This window comes from Brachycentrus maculatus, unplaced genomic scaffold, assembly GCF_059751285.1.
Source record: "Brachycentrus maculatus isolate JH-2025_06_01 unplaced genomic scaffold, ASM5975128v1 h1tg000206l, whole genome shotgun sequence".
Taxonomy (NCBI): domain Eukaryota; kingdom Metazoa; phylum Arthropoda; class Insecta; order Trichoptera; family Brachycentridae; genus Brachycentrus; species Brachycentrus maculatus.
In genome coordinates this window covers 931,382-955,881 of record NW_028280957.1, presented here as the reverse complement: position 1 = coordinate 955,881, position 24,500 = coordinate 931,382, and the positions used below count along the sequence as shown (strand labels likewise).

General features: G+C 34.2%; 2 protein-coding genes and 1 long non-coding RNA gene across 3 annotated transcripts in view; all 3 read right to left on the bottom strand.

The window, feature by feature from the left end:
* LOC148307157 (uncharacterized) overlaps positions 1–1,002 on the bottom strand; it is a 37,922-nt gene extending 36,920 nt beyond the window's left edge. The window contains exon 1 of the mRNA XM_088263876.1: positions 745–1,002. Coding sequence (XP_088120002.1) covers positions 745–913 — 169 coding nt within the window. The 5' untranslated portion in view covers positions 914–1,002. The remainder of the gene's footprint in view (positions 1–744) is intronic.
* A 26-nt stretch (positions 1,003–1,028) lies between these two features.
* On the bottom strand, positions 1,029–8,317 carry LOC148307156 (uncharacterized). The gene is made up of 3 exons (XR_015837894.1): positions 8,200–8,317; positions 4,922–5,042; positions 1,029–1,159 (listed from the first exon to the last, which is right to left on the bottom strand). It is a non-coding gene; the product is annotated as an uncharacterized LOC148307156 (long non-coding RNA).
* A 2,045-nt stretch (positions 8,318–10,362) lies between these two features.
* The window catches only part of LOC148307155 (uncharacterized), a 42,567-nt gene continuing 28,429 nt past the window's right edge, over positions 10,363–24,500 (bottom strand). The window contains exons 13-23 of the mRNA XM_088263857.1: positions 19,475–19,545; positions 17,760–17,805; positions 17,393–17,487; positions 16,778–16,939; positions 15,785–15,982; positions 14,742–14,888; positions 14,018–14,072; positions 13,339–13,440; positions 11,857–12,024; positions 11,304–11,372; positions 10,363–10,702 (exon numbers count right to left, since the gene is read on the bottom strand). Coding sequence (XP_088119983.1) covers positions 10,575–10,702; positions 11,304–11,372; positions 11,857–12,024; positions 13,339–13,440; positions 14,018–14,072; positions 14,742–14,888; positions 15,785–15,982; positions 16,778–16,939; positions 17,393–17,487; positions 17,760–17,805; positions 19,475–19,545 — 1,241 coding nt within the window. The 3' untranslated portion in view covers positions 10,363–10,574. The remainder of the gene's footprint in view (positions 10,703–11,303; positions 11,373–11,856; positions 12,025–13,338; positions 13,441–14,017; positions 14,073–14,741; positions 14,889–15,784; positions 15,983–16,777; positions 16,940–17,392; positions 17,488–17,759; positions 17,806–19,474; positions 19,546–24,500) is intronic.

The window sequence follows — 24,500 nt, the reverse complement described above, 5'->3', positions numbered from 1 at the left end:
TTGATTATTTAAAAAAAATTCAACACTTCTTTTATACCACTTCCAGTTGATATTATGAGGGCAACAGGTTGTTGCCGAAACTAGTTGGTTGTTAGTAAAAACGTGAGTGGATCAAAAAAACAAATTCTTTTTATTTCTCAAAATAATATATCAATTTGATCCACAAAGTTAATGCTTTCAATATTCAAAACATTATATCATCCATATTTTGTCCGCCTCCGTAGTGTAATGGTCAGCACACTCGGCTACCGTTCTGGAGGTCCTGGGTTCGATTCCCAAGGGGGGAAAATAAATATTAGTGATTTTTTCACTGTAATATTTATTTAATATTATCCTAGACTGGTACTTGAAGCGGAGGGCTGATCACCTTTCCTTCATGTGTAAAAAAAAAACTATCAAGATAACACTGTGTTTATATGACGCAGTGCCCTATGCACCATTGGGGTGCGGATAAGGGTTTTTATATTTTATATTATTATATCATGAGTTTATTTCATTACACACGACTAGTTTCTACAACGTCTGTTTGTTTTCGAAGTGATATATTGAATGAAGTGAGAGTGTTATACTCGCTTGTCTCAAAGCGAGTATAAACACAAGCAGCGCGTGAATACTACACACAAATAAAACAGTGTGTACAAATCACACTTTTAGCTTTTCAAAAACTGCTTTTTTGTCAGCAGCAACTTTTCGCGAACAAGTGAATTCGCAAAAAGGTAAACTTGAACTGTATGGCGCACTCACCATGCCTGGCAGCGTAGTGCATGGCCGTGTTGTGGTGCCTACTCTCCCCGTAGCTGAGGTTGGGGTCGAAGCTCTTCTTGAGTATGGGAGAGCTCTGGTAGATCTGCATCGCCGCGTACTCATCGCCATTTTGGATATACTTCTTGAATTTAGAAGACGTGCTTCCCATTTCAGTAGCTTCTTCAATTTCCTAACCGTCAAAGTTTAACTCAATCTCGGTAAAAAGAGATTTCTTTAGCATAAATATTTTATTTTGAGCTTTAGTGTTTAATACTTTCTATATATTTGTTTTTATTTTTATTTTATTCACATTTTTTCCCAGTATCTGGAGCACCGTTGCGATCACAAAAGGAGATCATTGATTAACTATGCCGCTAGGTCTTACTTTACAATTGTGCATGTTGTGGGGTTGCTTCTGGAACAAACGAAATGCGTCATATTATTTTTTGACATCTCGACAATTTTCCCGTCAAGATCATGTATCGGAGCATCCTCGGTTTACTTGGTCCATCACGTTGTAAAAATATTTGAAGAATGAAAAAGAAATAAATGATTATTTATTTGTTATTGACTTGCAGGGTCCGCATTTAACAGTCTGAAGGCTTTCTGGAGATCGGATTTATACTCGGTGAAGACCAAATGCCGCCTATACAATGCCTGCATTGCTACTGTTCTCTTATACGGCTGTGAAACATGGCACCTTACTAGAGCCCAGAGCAGCCGTGTACTAAGCTTTGAGAATAGGTGTCTGCGGAGAATTTTAGGCGTGCGGTGGTTTGACTTTGTGAGGAATGAAGAGATAAGGCGTAGGACGCAGCAAATCTTGGTCACAACTGTCGTCAAGAAAAGGCGATTCAGTTGGCTCGGCCATGTACTCCGCATGCCTCCTGAGAGCCTTAATCAAGCTTGCCTCTTTTACAAGGCATCAGGTTCGCGCCGCCCAGGACGACCACTGCTGACAATTCGTCGGCAGTTCTCGTCAGAACTTCGGGACGCGGATCTGACTTAGGAGGATGCAAGGGAGCTGGCCGCCGACAGAAAAGCCTGGAGACAGTTTGTGGACTCCATATGCTCCACCTAGGGAGCGGATATGGTTTATTAGTATATATTTCGTCTACTTTAATAGTTCATTCATTCCAGTCTACATTTCGTTTACATTCATAAAGTATTTATTCATTCCAGTCTACATTTCGTCTACATTATGTTGTATGATGAGATCTACGGTGTATGATGATCGTCTACGTTGTATGATGAGATGCTTTATATACAACATTATATGTAAAAACTATTTTTTTATAGGGAGGGAGGGGTATGGGTAGTACCTAAAGGGCGAACCGGTTCTTGAAAATCTTGAAAAAGAATATGGAAGTCTGGGTTTAAGAGATCACTTTACACGCGTGTAAAGGTGGAGACAGACCAGAGCATTTCATAATTGTCGTAACATCGCTCGCGGCAAGCATCACCGAGCATCCGAAACTGTGGATGGAGCGCCCGGCTCGCTGTACTGACTGCCTGAATGCTCGCATCGTAGGTCACTCTCCACCGTAACATTCACCAATTTCACCCATGATTGACAAGCACACTACTCAAATCTTGTATTCTTCTTCATCTATGTTGAGATGTTAAAAAATAATATGAAAAATAACTCCTGTAATTTGAGATAATCCGAATTCGTCAACAAGTATTTGAACACACTCAAAATTTGTAAATGCGTCATCATTCAAACACCTAACCTTTACAATATTTTTAAGTGTGTGACTTGTGTGTTTTGTGTGATTTTAGTGTAATTGTAGTTGTTTATATTAATATTATTTATATTTTTTTTTAAATATATAAATAATATTAATATAAACAACTACAAATACACTAAAATCACACAAAGCACACAAGTCACACACTTAAAAATATTGCAAGGGTTAGGTGTTTGAATGATGATGCATTTACAAATTTTCCACCTCCGTAGTGTAATGGTCAGCACGCTCGGCTACCGTTCTGGAGGTCCCGGGTTCGATTCCCAAGGGGGGTCAAATAAATATAAGTGATTTTTTCACTTTCATATTTATTCAATATTACCCTGGACTGGGTACCTGAAGCCGAGGGCTGATCACCTTTCCTTCATGTGTAAACCATCAAGATAACACTGCGTTTATATGACGCAGTGCCCTATGCACCATTGGGGTGCGGATAAGGGTTTTATTATTATTATTATTATTATTATATTTTTTAAATGTCAATTTGTAATTTAAGTTTTTTTTTAAATGTTAAAGTACTATCTACCCTCTGATTGCAAACAGCTATACAAATATGGTATTATACGTTTTGATCAATATCACTAGTCTGTTTTTGGTTGGCTGGAAGATATTGCTTTTTAGCAACAAGCCCGCCAATGTACTTATTTATTTTCTGTACACAAAGTTTAAAAAAATAAAAAAAGTGGAATATGTTTTGAATGTAGTGAAAGCCTGTGTGGGAACTTTCGCTTTAACGTCCGGTGATTCACGTGTCGTTTAGCTGGGAGGAGTGTTCATGTGACTTGTGTGAATGAGGATTGTTTTAGCATGTAGTTGTTTATCTGTCATGAGTTTTAATTTGTTGCATATCGCTCGCTCCTTTCAACAACGTCAAATATATCAAAAAACTTGATTTTTCAGGAGATAGTTTTTGAAGTTTAAAAATACAACATTTTGAGTGTGTCCAAATACTTGTTTACAAAATCTGGATTATCTCCAATTACAGGAGTTATTTTCATATTATTTTTTGACATCTCATCAAAGATGAAGAAGAATATGGAAGTCTGGGCATTTACGGGGCTTACGACCGTCATAGGCTGGTTTGAGTGATCATTCTTATTCTTCTTTACATCTCACCAATAGATGTCTCTAGTGAAGTTTTAGTGATTCATGAACAAGGTTTCTAAATTGGTTCATATATATAGAACTTCCAAGAATTTGAGTAGTGTGGTTGTCAATAATGGGTAGAATTGGTGAATGTTACACGTGTGTAAAGTGATCACTCAAACCAGCCTATGACGGTCGTAAGCCCCGTAAATGCCCAGACTTCCATATTCTTCTTCATCTTTGATGAGATGTCAAAAAATAATATATATATATATAATTTGGACACAACCAAAATGTTGTAAAAAATGAGCCTCATTAAAGACAAAAAATAATAAGTTTAAAAATATTATAAAATGTATTAAAAATAAATATCAAGCCACTTATTGAACTTTTTACTGTGCAACAGATCTTTTTAGGTAAAACCAACAAAGAATGTTGTTTATCCAAAATTTCAAAAATATTGAGTATATTTAAAAAAAAATAATTAAACAATACATTTTCTTCAAAATGTAAAAACAACACTTTCTGCCGAGTAGCGGGTAAATATTAAGTTAAAAATATGCCGCTTTTGCTGGGATATAGTACCTTTTCTGGGCATTCCAAAAACATGCACAACTGAAAACTGTCGATTTTTGATTTATGACGTTCTTGAAAGGAGTGAGCGATATGTAGTTGTTTTGACTATCACAAGTTGTAGTTGGTTGAACATTTCCTCTATGGAAGCCTGTTTTGAAAAAAATGTTAGATGATTTGTATGTCGTTTAGCAGGGAGATGTGTTTTTATGATTTGTGTAAATGGGGATTGTTTTAGCGGGTAGTTGTTTGACTGTCATGAGTATTTCTTCTGTGGAAGCATGTCTCATATCTTGCTTCAACGGTCAGTGATTTGAGTTGTGAGATGTGTTCTTATGATTTGTGTGAGTTAATATTGTTTTAGCGTGTAATTGTCTGACTGTCATATTTTTAATTCTCTTATTTAAATCACAATTTTTACATATTTAGAACATTTTTTTTGCAGAGACCCACCAAGCCACCTTGTGTGTCTTGTCGGTGGAGTTCTTTTTTAACACATTTTTATTTTTTTTAACGATTTTAACATAATATACACACAAAAAAAGAGAGAAAAATTAAGAATATAAACATTTTACAATTTTCAAAAAATTAACTGTTGATCATTTGCCCATTCCTTTATTTTGCCTTTGTTCCATATTTTATTATGAGCAGCAATTTGTTGAATGTGGAATGCCTCTGTGGAAGCCTGTTCCGGAACTTCAAGCGTTACATTCATCAGGGATCATTGTGAAACGTTGACACTATATAACAGTTGATTATTGTGTTACCTTTAGTTATATATTATATGGTAATGTCCTCTATTCCTCTAAAGGGATGATCGTGGGTTGAAGAAGGATCTCCCTGTCATGACCCGCCTAGGGCTATGTGCAGTTCACACCGCACCATCGCCTGAAACATACAAACATATATCAATCAACTACTGCTACCTTCACATCAAATGTGGACTAGAAGGAATGTGTATTCGATTACGCATTTTTATCGATTGTTGCAGTATGATCGATAATCCTGAAATTATCCGAAGCATTGATCTGTATGTTCCCGATAGTATGGGATTACTGAATAGCTAGATTAAGAATGTCTCGATGATTTGGGGGCCACACAAGCTTAAGTACTCTCTTATGGTAGAGAAAGTCCAAAATAAGTTTCTGAGGTATCCCTACATAAGAATACGGGTATTATCCTCGGCTCTACCCGACCCAGTTTCTCCAGGGTATACTTGGCTACAATAGTTTAGAGGCTAGAAAAAAAAATTGCCCGGTATGATCGATAATCTTGAAATTAACCGGATCATTGGTCTGTATGTTCCCGATAGTTACCTAAGACAGCGTCGGCATAGATTGTTTCACATTCCTATACACAGTACCAACCTGCCGATGGTCATGCCTGTAGGAAAAGTTACCGCTATGTTGAACAATATCTCATTGAATATTGATCTGTTTCATGTGTCTGAAGGAGTTTTCTGAAGCGGGATTCTTCTACACCTTTAGCAGTAGTATTCTTGTTTATTTTCTATTTTTGTTAATGTATACGATTTAAATTTAAGTTTGTAATGTGTATGTTAACTATAAATGAATAAATTGAATTAAATTGAATTTAATTTAATTGAATCACATCCCTCCAAGGGTAGGTTAGGTTAGGTTAGTTTTTTTAAATTTCATTAATTGATTCGGCAGTCACTTTGTGGTAAAATTTATCCATTTTTAATTACTAATGACTAAAGCCTCCCCCCCATTGTCTATGTTCCCACTGATGAGAAATAAGAATAAAAAATAAATAAATAAAAATAAGAAACAGCTACACGGCTGTCCAAACTCAAAACACGGTAAGGGACATTTTTTTATAGTATTTTTTTTTGCATTTTTGGACGAAGTACATTCTGCTTAGTCCAAAAATACAAAAAAACGTACTACGAAAAAAAGCCCCTTACTGTGTTTTAAGTTTGGACAGCCGTACTACCCCCTCTTCAACCTTCAACGTCCCAAGGACCCAACTCTAAAATTTAGAATTAGCTTCACATACGGTGTTTGAAAATGATGCAGAATGCATCAAAAACACGTGTCACAGTAGATTTTAAGAAATAGTGGTTTTACTAAGCAAAACATTTACAACATTTTGAGTGTGTCCAAATACTTGTTCACAAAATCTGGATTATCTCCAATTAAAGGAGTTATTTTCATATTATTTTTTTGACATCTCATCAACCAGCCTATGACGGTCGTCAGCCCCGTAAATGCCCAGACTTCCATATTGTTCTTCATCTTTGATGAGATGTCAAAAAAATAATATAAAAAAGTAAAACATTAATAAAGAATAGTTTTTTTTTTTACTTAGTATATTAAAAGCATTGTCAACTTTGTGGTATGGTAATATAACAGTCTCCTTATCATCCATCGTTCACTTTATGTAATACAACATTTATAAACACTAATTCGTGACTACCGGTTTCGGAATAATCATTCCATCGTCAGGTCACTAAAATAAAATTATTACGGTCTGACATTTGTACAAAAATAAAATTTTGAAAGAGAGAAAGACGACAAATGGATCACAATGGGAATGTTTTTAATGTTTAAACTTCAAGTCCACTTTTAAAAATATTCCCATAGTGATTCATTTCTCTTCTTTGTCTCTTTAAAAAAAATATTTTTGTGCAAATGTCAGACCGTAATAATTTTATCTTAATGACATGATGATGGAATTATTATTCCGAAACCGGTAGTTACGAATTAATGTTTATAAAAGTGGTATTACACAATGTGAACAATGAATGATAAGGAGAGTGTTTTAGGATTTTTTACTTTGTTTTATTTGTACCCTGCTTATACAATATTTACAAGGTAAATTTACAAATAAGAGATTTTTACATATTTTCCAGCGTTTTCAAAGACACTTAACTTAATTTTTTATAACTTTGACCGGTTTCGGAGCAAATAACTTCTTCCACGTTTTTTTTTTCAACGACAACTAATTACTTGTTTTTCACTTAAATTTTATCTCACCAGTGACCGGTTTCGTCGTTACCGGCATCATCAGACTGGTGATATCGGTAACAACAGAATCCGATCACTAATCACATCAAATAAAAGTGGAAAAAACCATATAAGTACTTGTTGTTTTACTATATGTATATCAATAATTAAAATATTGTAACTTAATATTTAAGTTTTAACTTAATATTTACTTGCTACAGGGCAGAAAGTGTTGTTTTTGCATTTTGAAGAAAAGGTATTGTTTAATTTTTTTATTAACCATACTAAATTTTCTAAGTGGAGAAAAAAAATTCAGGTTTTACCTAAAAAGATCTGTTGCACAGTAAAAAGTTAAATAAGTGGCTTGATATTTATTTTTAATACATTTGAATTTGTTTTTAAACTTTAAAAACGATCTCCTAAAAATCAAGTTTATTGTTTTGTACGTTGTTGAAAGGAGTGAGCGATATATGAATTTTGAAAATATAATTATTCCCTCATTGTACTGAAAATATGTTAGAAGTTCAAATATAAATGGAAAAGAAAGAAATTGGTATGGTTTAAAGAGAGAGTGACAATTGTAACACCAGATAATTCCAAATCTGGCGTTGGCTTTTGTTTTTATAGCACTTTGTTGAACAAAGAACTTTTTTTAAATGATGGATAACTAAAATATTGACGAATAACGAAACATTCATTTGACAACATAATAAAAAGGCCATGGAAACTGATTAATATAGAGGCTGACGAATATGGAAATTCCACTCTATTAAAAAATGTTTAATACTTTAATACCTTTTGATACATCTATAATATTTTTATATGTATTTTAAGTACACACATATATCGTGATATTGTTTGATTTATTATGATAATATACATTCAATTTTGAATATCATGTGAATAACACAAGATTCTTTTATATTATTGTTGCAAATATAATAATTCGTTTGCATTTTAATAAAAAACAATTGCGAAACTCGGTGAAAATATGCTTTTTTGTGTCTCATTGTCCCGTGTCATTTTTCAATGTTGTAGCTATAGTTTCTTTTAAAGTATACGTTGTAAACACTCACATGACATTGTGAAAATGACATTTTCAGCGGCATAGTATCCCTTGGCACATTTTTACAGCGGGTCGGATGTATTTCCACCGTACATTTCGGGCTCCGAAGCCCGGCTGAAGTCTTCAATTTTCTTATCGATTTTCGCGACAGAGCTGCCGGCAGACATCCCGTCGTATGTCCGTCTCCTTTGTTTCTTTGATGGAAGAGTGCCGCGATAGTTACGTATGTCTGAGCATGGACGTCTCGGCGCATGCGCACAAATTGAAGCGGGAAATGTGAATTTTGACATTATTTTTTTCTCTATGGCGGCGGATATTATAGACATTTCTATGTACCTTATAAATATCATTATTGTTATGCGATAATATTATACGAGGATTCTTATTAAAAATTTCATTTAAAAATTTCTGGAACTTATTGTAATGTATCGAGGTCTTTCTGTGTTTTCATAAAACTGTTTAGTTCTATTACAGGTGTGAGTGAAAAACTTTTATGACGCCTACCCACCTTACTATGAACATTTCTCTGTGTCAAGTTCAGTAACTATCCATCCCTAAAGAATGTAAAGTATTACCGAAACTGATCGCAAAACAAATATCAAAAACAGTTTTATTGTATGTGTGTATTTTTGTATATCTATACTCCCCGAGAGGTTGAGCCCGGGACACTTATCAATAAGCCAAACGCACTAACCACTACGCTATGGATATGCACCAAAAGCATCATAAATACCAAATAACTGATTTACCTAATTTATTGATAAATAACATAGTAATCACAATCATAGATAACATTTTATTTTAAAAAGAGAAATATATGTGTTTTTATTAATTACTAAAATACTTCAATTTCATATTATTTCTGTTAGCCTAGGTCGTTCATTTGAAAAAAAAAGGTATCAAATGTGGTAGAGTGGGTTCGAACTCAGAAACTCAGACTCAAGAGTCCGCGACACTAACCATAAGACAACAAACTGACACAAATACAGTTTGTTTACAACATTTTGAGTGTGTCCAAATACTTGTTCACAAAATCTGGATTATCTCCAATTACAGGAGTTATTATCATATTATTTTTTGACATCTCATCAAAAAATAATATGAAAATAAATATAATATTTTTTTATCATCACGTGTGTAAAGTGATCACTTAAACCAGCCTATGACGGTCGTCAGCCCCGTAAATGCCCAGACTTCCATATTATTCTTCATCTTTGATGAGATGTCAAAAAATAAAACAGTTTGTATTTTCACCCTTTGATGATATGTAGTTCTCGAAATTAGTCTTGTTTACATTAATAAACTCAAAAGTGGTCTCATACAAGTGCTTTATTTTTATATTTAAAACATATTATTTTAAAATTTGCGGAGAAAATACAATTAAATAAAAGTCATATTAATGAAAATACATATAAATTTTATTTTTGAATTAATACATATTAATCTAACTAAAGTAATAATCTACGCTTAGTTTATTATAATGTATAAAAATATTCATTTATTTGTTCTTGTTTACATCTGTGTACTTTATAAGTCGTTATAATACTTTCATATTAAAAAAGGATCATTTTCGTATCTTAAAAATAATCATTTGGCAGTGTAAAGGTTGATATATCAAATACTTTTATACAATTCATTTAAACTAACAAGACATATACAAAATGAAGTAATAGGCTCGTTGAACGGGTTCGGCTGGAGGCTTTTAAGGTGTGGTGCTACAGGTGAATTTTGGGGATTTATGAAGCAAATGTGGTTAGAACAGAAGCAGAGAAAGCCCGAGGAAACCTTAGCATACACAAGTATAATATATCAGATACTTGAAAGTGATCAGGTCAGTAGACGGAATAATCGGCGGGTATGTATGAACAGATGATGTGTGAACGTAGAAGAAGCGAACATTGTGTGAACAGATTGGAGTGGGGGCTCTGTTATATCTGCCTACCTAAGCAGCGTGATGATAGGTTAGATGTTTTTCATACATGATGTTTAATTTTCAAACCTTTATTTTCGACCCATATTTTGTAAAATTGTAACCATCACTTAGAATAGTATCATATAAATAGGTACATATGTATATGTATATATATATATATATATATATATATATATATATATATATATATATATATATATATATATATATATATATATATATATATATATATATGAATATACATGTACTTGCCAAGCAAAAGTGAATTAAATGGCCCTCCTGAACATTTTACGTTTTGTTAGTTGGTCACTTACTCCTGTACGACTACGATATATCCGTGGAAAGGTGTATATCACCCTGTATTTTACATGTGCTATACAAAATTTGGTTGTCTATTCTGAATTGTAATTGTGCTATTTTTAAGACAATTATGTGCTATTCTTTATTATTTTTTATTTTCCGGGGCCTTTATTGTTGGCCTGAGCATTGAAGGCTCTGTAGCTGTTGGCAGAGGCGTCGTAGGCGTAACAGTCGGGACACACGCCAGCCACTCCCGGGATGCCTCTGGGACCCGGTGCTCCTATGAACATAAGCAAACATAAGCAAACAAAAGCAAAAATAAGTAAACATAAGTACTTATAATAAAATATATTCTCGTCTATGGAGCACGGCAGTATCAAGTCCAAATATACATGTCGCTCACTCCTTTCAAGAACGTCATAAATAAAAAAAATCGTCAATTTGCAGCTGTGCATGTTTTCGGAATGCCCAGAAAATGTACATATATTAGATGAGACATATATTTAACTTAATATTTACCCGCTTCAAGGCAGAAAGTGTTGTTTTTGCATTTTGAAGAAAAGGTATTGTTTAATTATTTTTTAAAATATACTATTTTTTTAAGTATTCGTCAAATGGCGAAAAAACCTTTAGGTTTTACCTAAAAAGAGATATATATATATATATATATATATATATATATATATATATATATATATATATATATATATATATATATATATATATATATATATATATAAAATTGCTAAATAACCATATGAAGTTACTTCCAGTTCATGAAATATTAAATATTATATAAGAAATAACAAATAACAAAATTTCCAATTATCATTATTAATATTACCAACGAAACTTTGATAGAAAAGAGACGATACTATTACCTGGCCTTCCTGTCTCTCCCTTATCTCCTGTCCTGCCAGGAAGCCCGAGTCCTTCAGGACCTGGTAATCCTATATAAAAATATAAAAACTATGTGTCAATTACAAGAAAATAAATTGTGCTTCAGAAAATACATTTTTTTGTATGTATACATATGCATTTGTCCACCGCCGTGGTGTTGTGTTTGTTGGCGTGTTAGCTACCGTGATAGAGGTCCCAGGTTCGATGTACAGAGGGGTTGAAAATAAATATGTATTAGTGATTTTACACTCTAATATTTATTTAATATTACTCTGGACTGATCCCTGAAGCGCAGGAGTCATCACCTTGCCTTCATATAAGTAACGATCAAGATAACACTGCATCAATACAATGCAGTGTTCTGTGCACTATTGGGTGCGAATAAGGATTAGAAGAAGAAACCGTATGCATAAATGTAAAAATAATAATAAAAAAATATATAGTTACCGGCAACATTACACAGAGGTAAGATTTATCATTACACAGGTCTTGTTATATTTTTTGTTAATTTAAGCATTATAGATCAATATATACCTGGGTTTCCAGGGGGTCCCGGAGCCCCCTCCTTCGAGACCCCCTCGGGCCCCCTGTCGCCCTTCTCACCGCGGTCGCCGCGCTCCCCGGCCGGGCCCGAGGGGCCTGGAGGACCCGCAGGACCCGGGAAGCCCCTCTCTCCCTGCAACCCGGCCGAACCCTGGTCACCTGCAGAGAGTCACGTGAAAAAAATGTTATAATTAAAATATAACTTTTTAAAATCACCGTAAGTATTTTTTTATTTTATTTATATATATTTACATCTTTTCACTGTGAACAAAACATTTATTTTAAAATTCTTTCAGACTTTTTTCATTCTTCATACATTCAGGCCGTCCGCCTCCGTAGTGTGTCAGCACGCTCGGCTACCGTTCTGGAGGTCCCAGGTTCGATTCCCAAGGGGGGCCAAATAAATATAAGTGATTTTTTCACTGTAATATTTATTCAATATTACCCTGGACTGGTATTTGAAGCGGAGGGCTGATCACCTTTCCTTCATGTGTAAAAACGATCAAGATAACACTGCATTTATATGAAGCAGTGCCCTATGCACCATTGGGGTGCGGATAAGGGTTTTAATAATAATAATACATTCAGGCATCTCATCATACATGTTCAAACCCTTATACATTTAACAATTTTCTGACTCGGTTTTTATCAGCAATGGCAGTCTTATTTCTAGTAATGTGTTCATTAAATTTTTTGTTTAAAATTATTTTATCCTTAAAATTTTTGGGTAATTTATTTTTCAAAAATTTATATATAAAGATCAGCATATGTAATTATTTGCCAAAAATAATATCGTTGAGCAGTAATCTTTATGTGGAATAATGATTGTTTTATAAATGAGTTCTGCTATTATAATTGTCAGTGTTTGACCATAGACGTCAACAAATAGAGCCGCCAATAATTTAGCAATGTCACCAATATTAAAATAAGTCCACCATTTCTGTGACATCATTCATTACCAACAGCATTTTTACAAATGCAAATTTTGCAAAAGGAAATGAAGAATGAAAATATTGATTATATCGGCTGCTATAAACACAAAACGAGCCTTACACAATCCTTTATAGGTTGAGTATGTTAAATTAAATGAGTCCACCTCCGTGGTGTAATGGTCAGCGTGTTTAGCTACCGTGCTGGAGGTCCCGGATTCGATTCCCAGGGGGGGGTGAAAATAAATATTAGTGATTTAACACTGTAATATTTATTCAATATTTCTCTTGACTGGTTCTTGAAGCGCAAGAGTGATCACCTTGCCTTCATGTAAGTAATGATCAAGATAACACTGTGTCAATTTGATGCAGTGCCCTATGCACCATTAGGTGCGGATAAGGGTTATAATAATAATTATAATTTAATTATGATGTCTACCGGTTTGAAGCTAACCGCTTATTTTTCATGACTGATTATCAGTCATGGTTATTTGAGAGTACACCTTTTCACGTAAATAATGCAATATTTATAAAGCGATTGTACCTGGAGCGCCATGGATCCCGGGGGGTCCCGGTCTGCCAGGCCTCACTCTGCCGGGGGGGCCTGGTGGGCCCACCAGTCCAGCCGTCAGCTCAGCCAGTTGCTCTGTTCAAAACAATCAAAACGGGTATGACATAAAACAATAATTATTTTTAGTGTAAACACACTCAAAACACTGTGAGCAAAAACTGGTGTAAAAATAAGTACTTATATTAAAACATGAAAATGATATTTGTAGGCGTCTCTTTCTTCTTCTTCTTCTCCATGAGCCCTCTGACCTCCACTGCTGGATATAGGCTTCTTCCCCTTCTTTCCATTTCTTCCGGTCGGTTGCTGCTTGCAGCCAGTTTCTACCTCCCACAGCGACTATGTCGTCGGACCATCTCTTTTGGGGTCTTCCGACACCTCTTTTGTTCTTCCAAGGTCTCCGTCGTAGAATTTTTTGGATCCCCTAGTATTGGATAATTTGACAAGAGTCTTACATAATTTCAGGAAAGTCTCTGCTAACTTATGTCATCCAATGACAGATCTTAGACCCTGTAAATGCCTAGACTTTCATGTTCCCACTTCAATAAACTTTTTCATCTATGTATGTATAGATATTTTAGTAAAAATGTGGTATAATTTTTATTTTATAAAATATAATATAACATATCGATTTATTTATATTTGCAAAAATTACCTCTCAATACTGCTGCGCACATTTCACGGACTTCAGCTTCAGTGAAACTTTGACCCTGTATGCAAAAATGTCAAAATAAGGGTTTCGCCACAGTTCAGAGAGAAAATCAATATGATTCACAAAAACAAATATCTGCAATTTATATATATATATAAATTTACATTTACGAAATTTATATATATATATATATATATATATATATATATATATATATATATATATATATATATATATATATATATATATATATATATATATATTTATATTTTTTTTTTTTTTTTTTTTTTTTATTACCATTTGTACTGATTTTTTTTGCATGTTTTTTTGTGTTTTTCTTTTCAGTTAATATATACATAAAAACCTTTTTTTTAATAAACAATATCGTCTATTTGTTTGTATCAAATACTTGGTTCACAGATATTTGAAGTTCTGTTGGATTTGTTTGGTATTGCATTTTGTTACTGTAAAATCGTTTTGAATAATTTTTTTTTTCTAAACATAATATGTTAAACATACATCAACATACATAAACATACATTACACATAATATTCCCGATGAGAAATGTCCTTTACTCATTTTAGGTTAATTTAAACTCAGTTTAGATCATTAAAGTTAACGAGACGGAAAAACAAATAATAAAATAGAATTAAAAACACAAAAAATTCAACAAAACTACATTTCATATATACTCGTAAATATTGGTTTTAGTATACTGATAGTTACCGGCGTTCCAGGCACTCCCGGTATTCCAGGAAGTCCCCTAGACCCGCGAGGGCCCGACTGTCCCGGGGGCCCAGCCTCGCCCGGGGCCCCTCCCGGGCCTGCGGGACCCGCCGGGCCCCTCTCGCCTGGGGCCCCCCGTTCTCCAGACTAGGACGAAAATCAATGTTTCTTTATTTATGTTCAATTAGAGTATGCTTGCTATACACACTTTACGGAAGCTCAAACTTCAATCTTATTAAAAAAAATAGCGTTTCATCTCAATCAAATCATTATGACACGGATTGATATATGGATTATTCTGTATCATGTAAATAAAAAAGATACAAAAAAGTGCCAATAAACTGCTAATAAAAGCAGAAACACACACACACATACACACACAAAAATATTTTTTTTTCAGTAAAATCTATTTTGAACATTTTGAGTGTTCACAAAATCTGGATTATCTCCAATTACAGGAGTTATTTTTATATTATTTTGTAACATCTCATCAAAGATGAAGAAGAATATGGAAGTCTGGGCATTTACGGGGCTGACGACCGTCATAGGCTGGTTTAAGTAATCACTTTACACACGTGTAACATTTACCAATTCTACCCATTATTGACAACCACAGTACTCAAATTCTTGGAAGTTCTATATATATGAACCAATTTAGAAACCTTGTTCTTGAATCACTAGAACTTCACTAGAGACATCTATTGGTGAGATGTAAAGAAGCTTTATTTTGAAATTTGAACAATATCAACTATTGATCCGTTTATTCATTTATTTTGCCTTTGGTTTTTCTTTTTGTTTGCCATCTTACCCCTTCCAGCAACAAATTAGAAATAGAAGGAACCATGTATTACATACACACATACTCGAACATACACACGCAAAAAAAAATACATACCTACATTCATATAAAAGCCTACAGTCATGTAAAAGAAAACTTGAGAGATGAAAAAAAATACAAAGATGAATGAAAAATGTATACCCTCTCCCAACTATTCCCGCAATAAATTGTAATAATATAATATTTTTAATGACTCTAATGTTACCATTCCGATGGGGCCTGGCAGGCCCCTAGGCCCCGCGACGCCCTGTGCGCCCTCCGCAATGGACGCGCCCGCCAGCACCACGGTCTGGGCCGACTCGCCGGGCGGGCCTGCCGGACCCGCGGGCCCGGACGGCCCCGCCGGGCCCGGCATCCCGGGCGTCCCCGGGGACCCGGGCGTCCCCGGGACCCCTGCGATTCCCTGTTAAAAAAAAAACAAAAATAATTAATACGAAAACTAAATAAGTTAAACCAACCATCATACCGCTTCCTGCAGGGGTAGGCAGAGAGAATTGAACGCCTCACCAATCTATATTTACAAACAATCTTCGCTTCTTCGTTTATGGTTAGTCATTTTTACTATTTGCTTTGTGGTTTGTCATTTTAACTATTTTTACAAGATCAAAAAAAATTTTTTTTTCAAAAATTTAGTTATGTCTTAGTAGTGTAGTGATTGTCCTGACGAAGAGACGGGTACGTCTAACAACTGGTAGACTAAAATCTCAACGAGTGGTTTTATACTAGCATTACTAACATTTTTGCAAAAAATATGTAAATAAGTCCGATATATTTAATAATTCGTGATTTTTTTTTTAAATTTATTTATTTATTTGGCGTTTAATTTGTAGAACTCCATTTTAATTTATTTAGTAATTTTTAAACCAAACACAGATTTTTTGAGTCTACTAAGTTAACTTAGTAGACTCAAAATATCTGTGTTTGATTTAAAAATTAATACATCAATGTTTTTTTTTGTTATGTGAAATTATTATTATATTTTCAATTTTAAAATATGTACGACTCATTTGTTTTTCTTGCTAGCTTTTAAAATTGTTTTTTTTTTGGCAATTTGAAAGTATTTTTCTGCCAGTGTGTAGTCATAATTGTTTTATTATATAACAATCATGCACTCACATACACGTTCAGAAAAAAAAACATATAAATGATGATCGAAATTCATAATCGTATTTACATTTAAACTGCTTTGTTCACATACCTGGGGTCCAGTTTTTCCAGTTAGTCCTTGTGGGCCGACGTCGCCCCTGGGTCCCTCAGCACCCGCTTCTCCAGGCGGTCCCATAGGCCCAGGCAGCCCCACCGGTCCTCCGGGGCCTGGTAGACCCGGGCTTCCGAGATCTCCTTCCATTCCTTTATCTCCCTGAGAATTAAAATTATTTATAAGGCGGATTTTCAAGAAAATTTACCTACATAAAAAAAATATTTAGAAACGTAATTTCAGTATTGGATGTTTGTATACGTGTATATTAATGCTCTATTTTTAATTTTAAAAAATATGCAAGAATCCTTGAATTAAGACGGGCTGCGCTAGGGGCCACACGTCCCTTTACAGCAATTTTTTTTTCAATATTTATTGGAATTCACCTTTTTTTTAGAATATGCATTTTTAATTTTTACTTTTCAATAACTCATTTCTTTTGAAAACTACGGTTGTATTTATTTAAAAGAAAAACTTATTTTCTTCAATACAAAAACGATGTTTTAAACAAACTAAACAATTACGCAAAAGTCTGCATTTAGTTGGTTGAAAGGTATTGCTTCATGGCAAAAAAAAAACACTAATGTCGATTGTAAATAAATAAATTTAAAACACCTTAGGTCCTCTCTCTCCTGCTGACCCGGGGGGTCCCACAGACACCTCTCCTCCCACCGCAGCGGTCCCAGGGACCCCTGGCTCTCCACGCGGTCCTAGAATCATTAAAAAATTACACATGTTAAAAAACAACAATGTAAAAATATGCTTGAGGGGCAAGAACAGTGTAACTAGAGACAAGAAATTAAAAATTTATTAATTCAATAATAAAAAATATTGCATTTTGAAGCCATTTATAAAACTATATATATTTATAAAAATGGTATGTACTAAGTGTAGCTGTCTTTCCTTGTAAATTTTCAGTTCTGTTCATGGATATATCTAATCCGAGACAAGAAAGAAGAAGAAGTATTTGTGGTTTACTTACCAGGGGGTCCTTGTTCTCCGTCATTACCCTTTTCCCCTGCAATACCCTGAAAGAACAATCATTATATGTATATATAAATATATATATATATATATATATATATATATATATATATATATATATATATATATATATATATATGTATATATATATGTATATATATATATATATATATATATATATATATACATACACACATATATATATATATATATATATATACATATATATATATATATATATATATATATATATGTGTATGTGTGTGTGTGTGTGTGTGTATGTGTGTGTGTGTGTGTGTGTGTGTGTGTGTGTGTGTGTGTGTGTGTGTGTAAAGGAATGAAATCCTACTTTTTTTATTTAAAAATGCGCTCCGCGGATAAAACAGCGTGCGACAGAGAAAAACCAAAATGGAGTCGCATTTTTGAAAATTACTTAATAAAGTCGGTTATCGTTCTTTTGTTTTACAGAGCAGCACGAGTAGTTTGACTGTAATATTATTAATAATATTAATAGAAAATAACTTATAACATGTGAATTGAAAATAATATGTATTGAAACATGTGAATACATGTGTGGCTAAGTTTCTAAACACGTGGTATACGAAGAGAATTCGTAACTAAAACTGTTTCCGTGTGAGTTTTTTGATGGAAGGATCCGTTTGGTATATTTTATCGGGGTAATTAATGTAAAAAATATATACATAATAAAGGGTCCGCCAAATAACTTTTTTTTTTTGAAAATGCTATAAAAAAAAACTAACTAGCTTCGGCTGTGTGGCACGTAGCGCCGTCCTGTTGAAACCAAATGTTGCCAATATTCTCCTCTTCAATTTTTGTGAACAAAAATCCGTTCAACATGGCCCGATAACGATCGCCATTGACTGTAACGGCCACTCCTTGCTCATTTTCAAAGAAAAATGGCCCAATTATGCCTCTGGACCAAAATCCGCACCAAACAGTGACTCGTTTTGGGTGTACCGGCTTTTCAATGTATGCGTGCGGGTTTTCTGTGCCCCAAATACGACAATTTTGCTTGTTTACATACCCGCCAAGATCAAAATGAGCTTCATCCGAAAAGATGATTTTTTTGGCAAAATCGGCATCTTCTGTAAGTCGATCGCAGGCCCACTCAGCGAAGCGAAAACGCATTGGATGGTCAGTTGGCTTCAACTCCTGAACCAATTGGACTTTGTATGGCGTCATACCAAGGTCTTTATGCAAAATTCGTCTCAATGATGTCTCCGAAATGTTCAATTGTTGAGAACGACGGTGAATTGATGTTGATGGCGCTTCACGCACACTTTCTGCCACAACATCGATATTCTCGGGTGTACGCACTGTTTTTGGCTTTTCACGCTTTGGTTTATCGATGAGGATGCCAGTTTCTTTCACTTTTTTCACAAGATAACGAACATACGGAGCTGACGGTGCTTCTCTTCTTCCAAAAACCGTACGCAATTTTCGCACACATTCTGCAACATTACCATGATTTTCAAAGTAATGTCGCAATATTTTCCAGCGTTGTTCAAGCGTATACACAACCATATTCGCTCAGCGGAAGGATAAAACTAATTATCTGTCAAATCAGACATGAGCTAAGTGTTACCATTCACGAAATAAGCACTAGTTAAAAAAAAAAACTTTAGATGGCGGACCCTATAGAATATATAAGTATAAGATCAGTGTTATGATTTTTTAAATCGTGCTTTTTACCGCAGGTCCTGTGGGGCCTTCGGGTCCTGGAAGCCCAGAAGATCCAGGAAGCCCCATATCTCCCATTTCACCTAAAAGAAAAAAAGCAAGCAATAACCTGATGTATAGATGTAAACAGGACTTTTTTCCATGTAACGCGGTAGGTGTAACGTGTTAATGTGATGAACACGTTTTTTAGCTCTCCTGTACAATTTGTCGCGTGTCCCTTGCTGTGTTTTGACATATCGCTCACACCTTTCAACAACGTTATATATAAAAAAAAATCGTCGATTTTCAGTTGTGCATGTTCAAGGAATGCTTAAAAAATGTACTATATCCCAGCAAAATCTGCATATTTTTAACTAAATATTCACCCGCTACAGGGCAGAAAGTGTTGTTTTTGCATTTTGAAGAAAAGGTATTGTTTAATTATTTTTTAAATTTACTAAATATTTTTCAAATGGAGAAAAAACCTTCAGGTTTTACCTTAAAATATCAGTTGTACAGTAGAATGTTCAATAAGTGGCTTGATATTTATTTTTAAAACAATGCATTATATTTTTAAACTTTAAAAACGTTCTCCTGAAAAATCAAGTTTTTTTTATTTATGACGTTCTTGAAAGGAGTGAGCGATGTGACCTCTCCGGTGGAATATCACATCTCCGGTGATATTCCATTCTCTATCATATATTATTCTCTATCATTTATATTTTCAATTCATTGGTTATTGTTGTAATGTCAGTACGGCACACTCAAAACACAGTAAGGGACATTATTTTGAAAAACTTTTTTTTTTAATTTTTGAACCACCTAGAATATCTATAAACACTGATTTAATCGGTCATTATCTCGATTACAATCATTCATCTCTTCACATGGTCGAATTATCCAATCAAGACAATGTTAGCGACTACCACAGTGAGAAGCCTAGTACCTAGTATACAGTACATCGTTATGTTATATTAAAATGCCGAGTCATCGGATTAAAACGATTTATTTCGCCTCCATAAATTAGTGTGCCTGTCAAACTAATTACTTCAATGTGACATTTCCACAGAACGCGCACTTACGATAGAAATTAAATTCGGGTGGCCATGTATCATTCAATATATATGTATATACAGGATGTCCCACAATCCGACGTATTCCTTTTAAGGGGTGTTAGGCCAGCTTATGACTTACCAAAATATGAAAAATATTTAGAAACCTTATTCTTGAATTGTTGTTTTTTGTAAATTTGTTCATATATATAGAACTTCCAAGAATTTGAGTAGTGTGGTTGTCAATAATGGGTAGAATTGGTGAATGTTACACGTGTGTAAAGTGACCACTTAAACCAGCCTATGACGGTCGTCAGCCCCGTAAATGCCCAGACTTCCATATTCTTCTTCATCTTTGATGAGATGTCAAAAAATAATATGAAAATAACTCCTGTAATTGGAGATAATTCAGATTTTGTGAACAAGTATTTGGACACACTCAAAATGTTGTAAAATATGACCTCAGTAAAAGTGCCTTAGTTCTCCAGATATTTCCACTCTCATGAATTTCCCGAACCTCTACGTCTTAGATCAGTTTTTTTGAGTGCCACTTTTTTAAATTTTCATATCAACTAACTAACTAACTAACTAACCATCACGCCGCTTCCCCGCAGGGGTAGGCAGAGAGAATAGAGAGCCACACCACTCTGTCCTTGCAAACATTCTTCGCCTCTTCCACGTTCATGCATCTCCTCATACATACCCGCCGATTGTTACGACTCCTAACCTGACCACTTTCAAGTATTTGGCATACCTGATCGTGCCATGTTTTTCTCGGTCTTCCTCTGCTTCTTTTCCCAATAACATTCGCCTCATAAATTTGTTTTAACGTTTTTTCCTCACTCATTCGTTCTACATGTCCAAACCATCTCAACACACCTTTCTTAATTTTATCGATAATGCTTATCTCAGCTTTGCATTCCTTCCTTATTTCACTATTCGCACATCTATCATACATTGTTTTGTCGCACATTCTTCTGAGAGATCGCATTTCGACTGCATTCAGTCCATTTTCATATCAAAGGATTCTAATTTATGTTTCACAATACTGAATAACTTTTCTGTTGATAACAGTCCAAAATAATGCCAATTCTGGCTTGCCTTGACGGAAAAAATATTAATGCCCGCTCAATGCATCGAAACACGAGTCACAATAGATAGAAATAGAAACACAATAGAAACGGTGGTATTTACTAAGTAAAACTTAAATTAAAAATAATAAATAATAAAACCCTTATCCGCACCCCAATGGTGCATAGGGCACTGTGTCATATAAACGCAGTGTTATCTTGATCATTTACACATGAAGGAAAGGTGATAAGCCCTCCGCTTCAGGCACCAGTCCATGGTAATATTGAATAAATACTAGAGTGAAAAAATCACTTATATTTATTTTACCCCCCTTGGGAATCGAACCCGGGACCTCCAGAACGGTAGCCGAGCGTGCTGACCATTACACTACGGAGGCGGACAAAATTAAAAGTAGATAAATAATACCACAAGATGACTGCCGAATCGATTAAAGCAGTGATTCCCAAAGTGGTCTATATCGACCCCCCGGGGTCTATGACAACTTGCAAGGGGTCCATGTTTTAATTTGAATTTAAAATATAAATGTATAAAACCTAACATGTGTGGTTCAAAGTGAGTAACACTACATATACCGGCTGTCAAAAATACATTTGAAGTTAGTGAATTTGATAAAAATCAATATCAGGTAAGGCAAGGGGTCTACGAGATAAAAGAGTTTGGGAACCTCTGGATTAAAGAGTCTAAATTTTATGTCCAAATCTCGTTCCTAGACCACTGTGCGATGTAGGGACACACAACTCCTTATTAATGAGTCACTCATAATTAATATTTCGTTCATCCGGAATGACTGAATGAGGGCATATTGTTTTATGATCATCTGCTGATTCGAATTTATCATTTTTAAGCTGTCGCCGACAGATATGACCCATTTCCTCAGGATGACTTTATATTCAAACCATTTGGACTAGAATTTTTTTTAATATGTTTACAATTTTTTTTTGTAATTTTAATTGATTTTCTAGACATTTCTACTTCTACAACCTTAAAATTGATAACGCTGTTCTCTTCAATAAAGAGACTAAGCTCTTGAGCTTGGAGAGAGAGACTTACACTTTTACTGTTCATGTTTGTTGGTAATATAATTTATTTTATTTATAATTATTTTTTGTTTTTTTTTCTTATATTAACAAGTAAATAATTTATTTTTTAGCATTTTTTTTCTTAATTTTTTTATACACCTATGCAGGAAGGTTATTGAAGTACTTATTCCCAAATATTTTCTGTTGGAATTGTTTGGTATTGCATATATTATAATCTTTTAACGCCATGGGGGCACCGGTGATTTCGCCTGTGTTGGACCGCAGCGCCATGGGGGCACCAGTGACCTCAATCAAGATCTATTTTCAAAATGCTTTAACTATGAAACCCATCGTCAAATCAAAAAATTAAATAAACTAAATAAATTATATTATTAAAATACGTAAATTACCGAAAAGTTTTTTTTGTGAATTTCAAAATTTCCAAGAATTTGAGTAGATTGGTTGTCAATAAATGGGTAGAATTGGTGAATGTTACACGTGTGTAAAGTGATCACTTAAACCAGCCTATGACGGTCGTCAGCCCCGTAAATGCCCAGACTTCCATATTCTTCTTCATCTTTGATGAGATGTCAAAAAATAATTTCAAAATTGATAAATTTTAGTGTTGGCGTTTAACATGTTAAAAAAAAGTTACGCGCGGAGACACGTGTGACCCTTCGAATGAATTGGACGTTTGCTAGTTTCCCCTTAACAGGGACCGTGGCAATTATAAGGCGATATTAATCTCAATGTGTTGTTCTACGAGCGAAATATTCGGCAAGCCGCTGGTCCTCCTAACCTCCGCGGAGTTGACAGTTGACCTCGCGCGTAATGACAATTATCTGGGTCATTTCAATCCCAATTATTTAAAATCAATTCAGGATTCATTGCCACTAAATAATGACACGTTATCGGCCATCAATAGTCGGGGACACGCGGTCAAACTCGAGAACAGAAAAAAAGACCAATAAACAATAAATGGCAATCGTTGAGTAATATATCCAAAATTAAACAAGGTTTATTGGTTTGAATTCTACATTTATTTATGTATACCTACGTTAATACGTGACGCGTTTTGTATTTTTAAGGCATTAAACACTCCTGTGTTTGATAATGTCTTAAAAAGACGAAACGCTTCCCGTATTAACATATACATAAATAAATGTGCAATTCAATCCAAGAAACCTTGTTTAATTTTGGATATATCGCTCACTCCTTTCAAGAACGTCATGAATAAAAAAACTTGATTTTTCAGGAGAACGTTTTTAAAGTTTAAAAATACAACATAATGTATTAAAAATAAATATAATGTCACTTATTGAACTTTTTACTGAGCAACAGATCTTTTTAGGTAAAACCTGAAGGTTTTTTCTCCATTTGAAAAATATTTAGTATATTTAAAAAAATAATTAAATAATACCTTTCCTTCAAAATGCATAAACAACACTTTCTGCCCTGTAGCGGGTAAATATTAATTTAAAAAATGCCTGTTTTGCTGGGATATAGAACATTTTTTTGGTATTCCGAAAACATGCCCAACTGAAAATTTACGATTTTTGATTTATGACGTTCTTGAAAGGAGTGAGCGAGATGTAAAACAACAGCAGCGTTAAACCATTATACGTACGCAGGTAAAAAAACTTTAATAAACTTCTATACCGACATAAAACCGGAAAACTTCTGTAAATCTATAAAAAATTATCAAACCTTTAAAACTAAATTTAAAAAACATATAAGACTCACCCCTACCTGGACTCCATACCAAGGAATATTTTTAATTTACTTTATTTATTTTTAATTTAATAATAATAAATAATAAAACCCTTATATGCACCCCAATGGTGCATAGGGCACTGCATCATATCAACGCAGTGTTATCTTGATCGTTTACATATG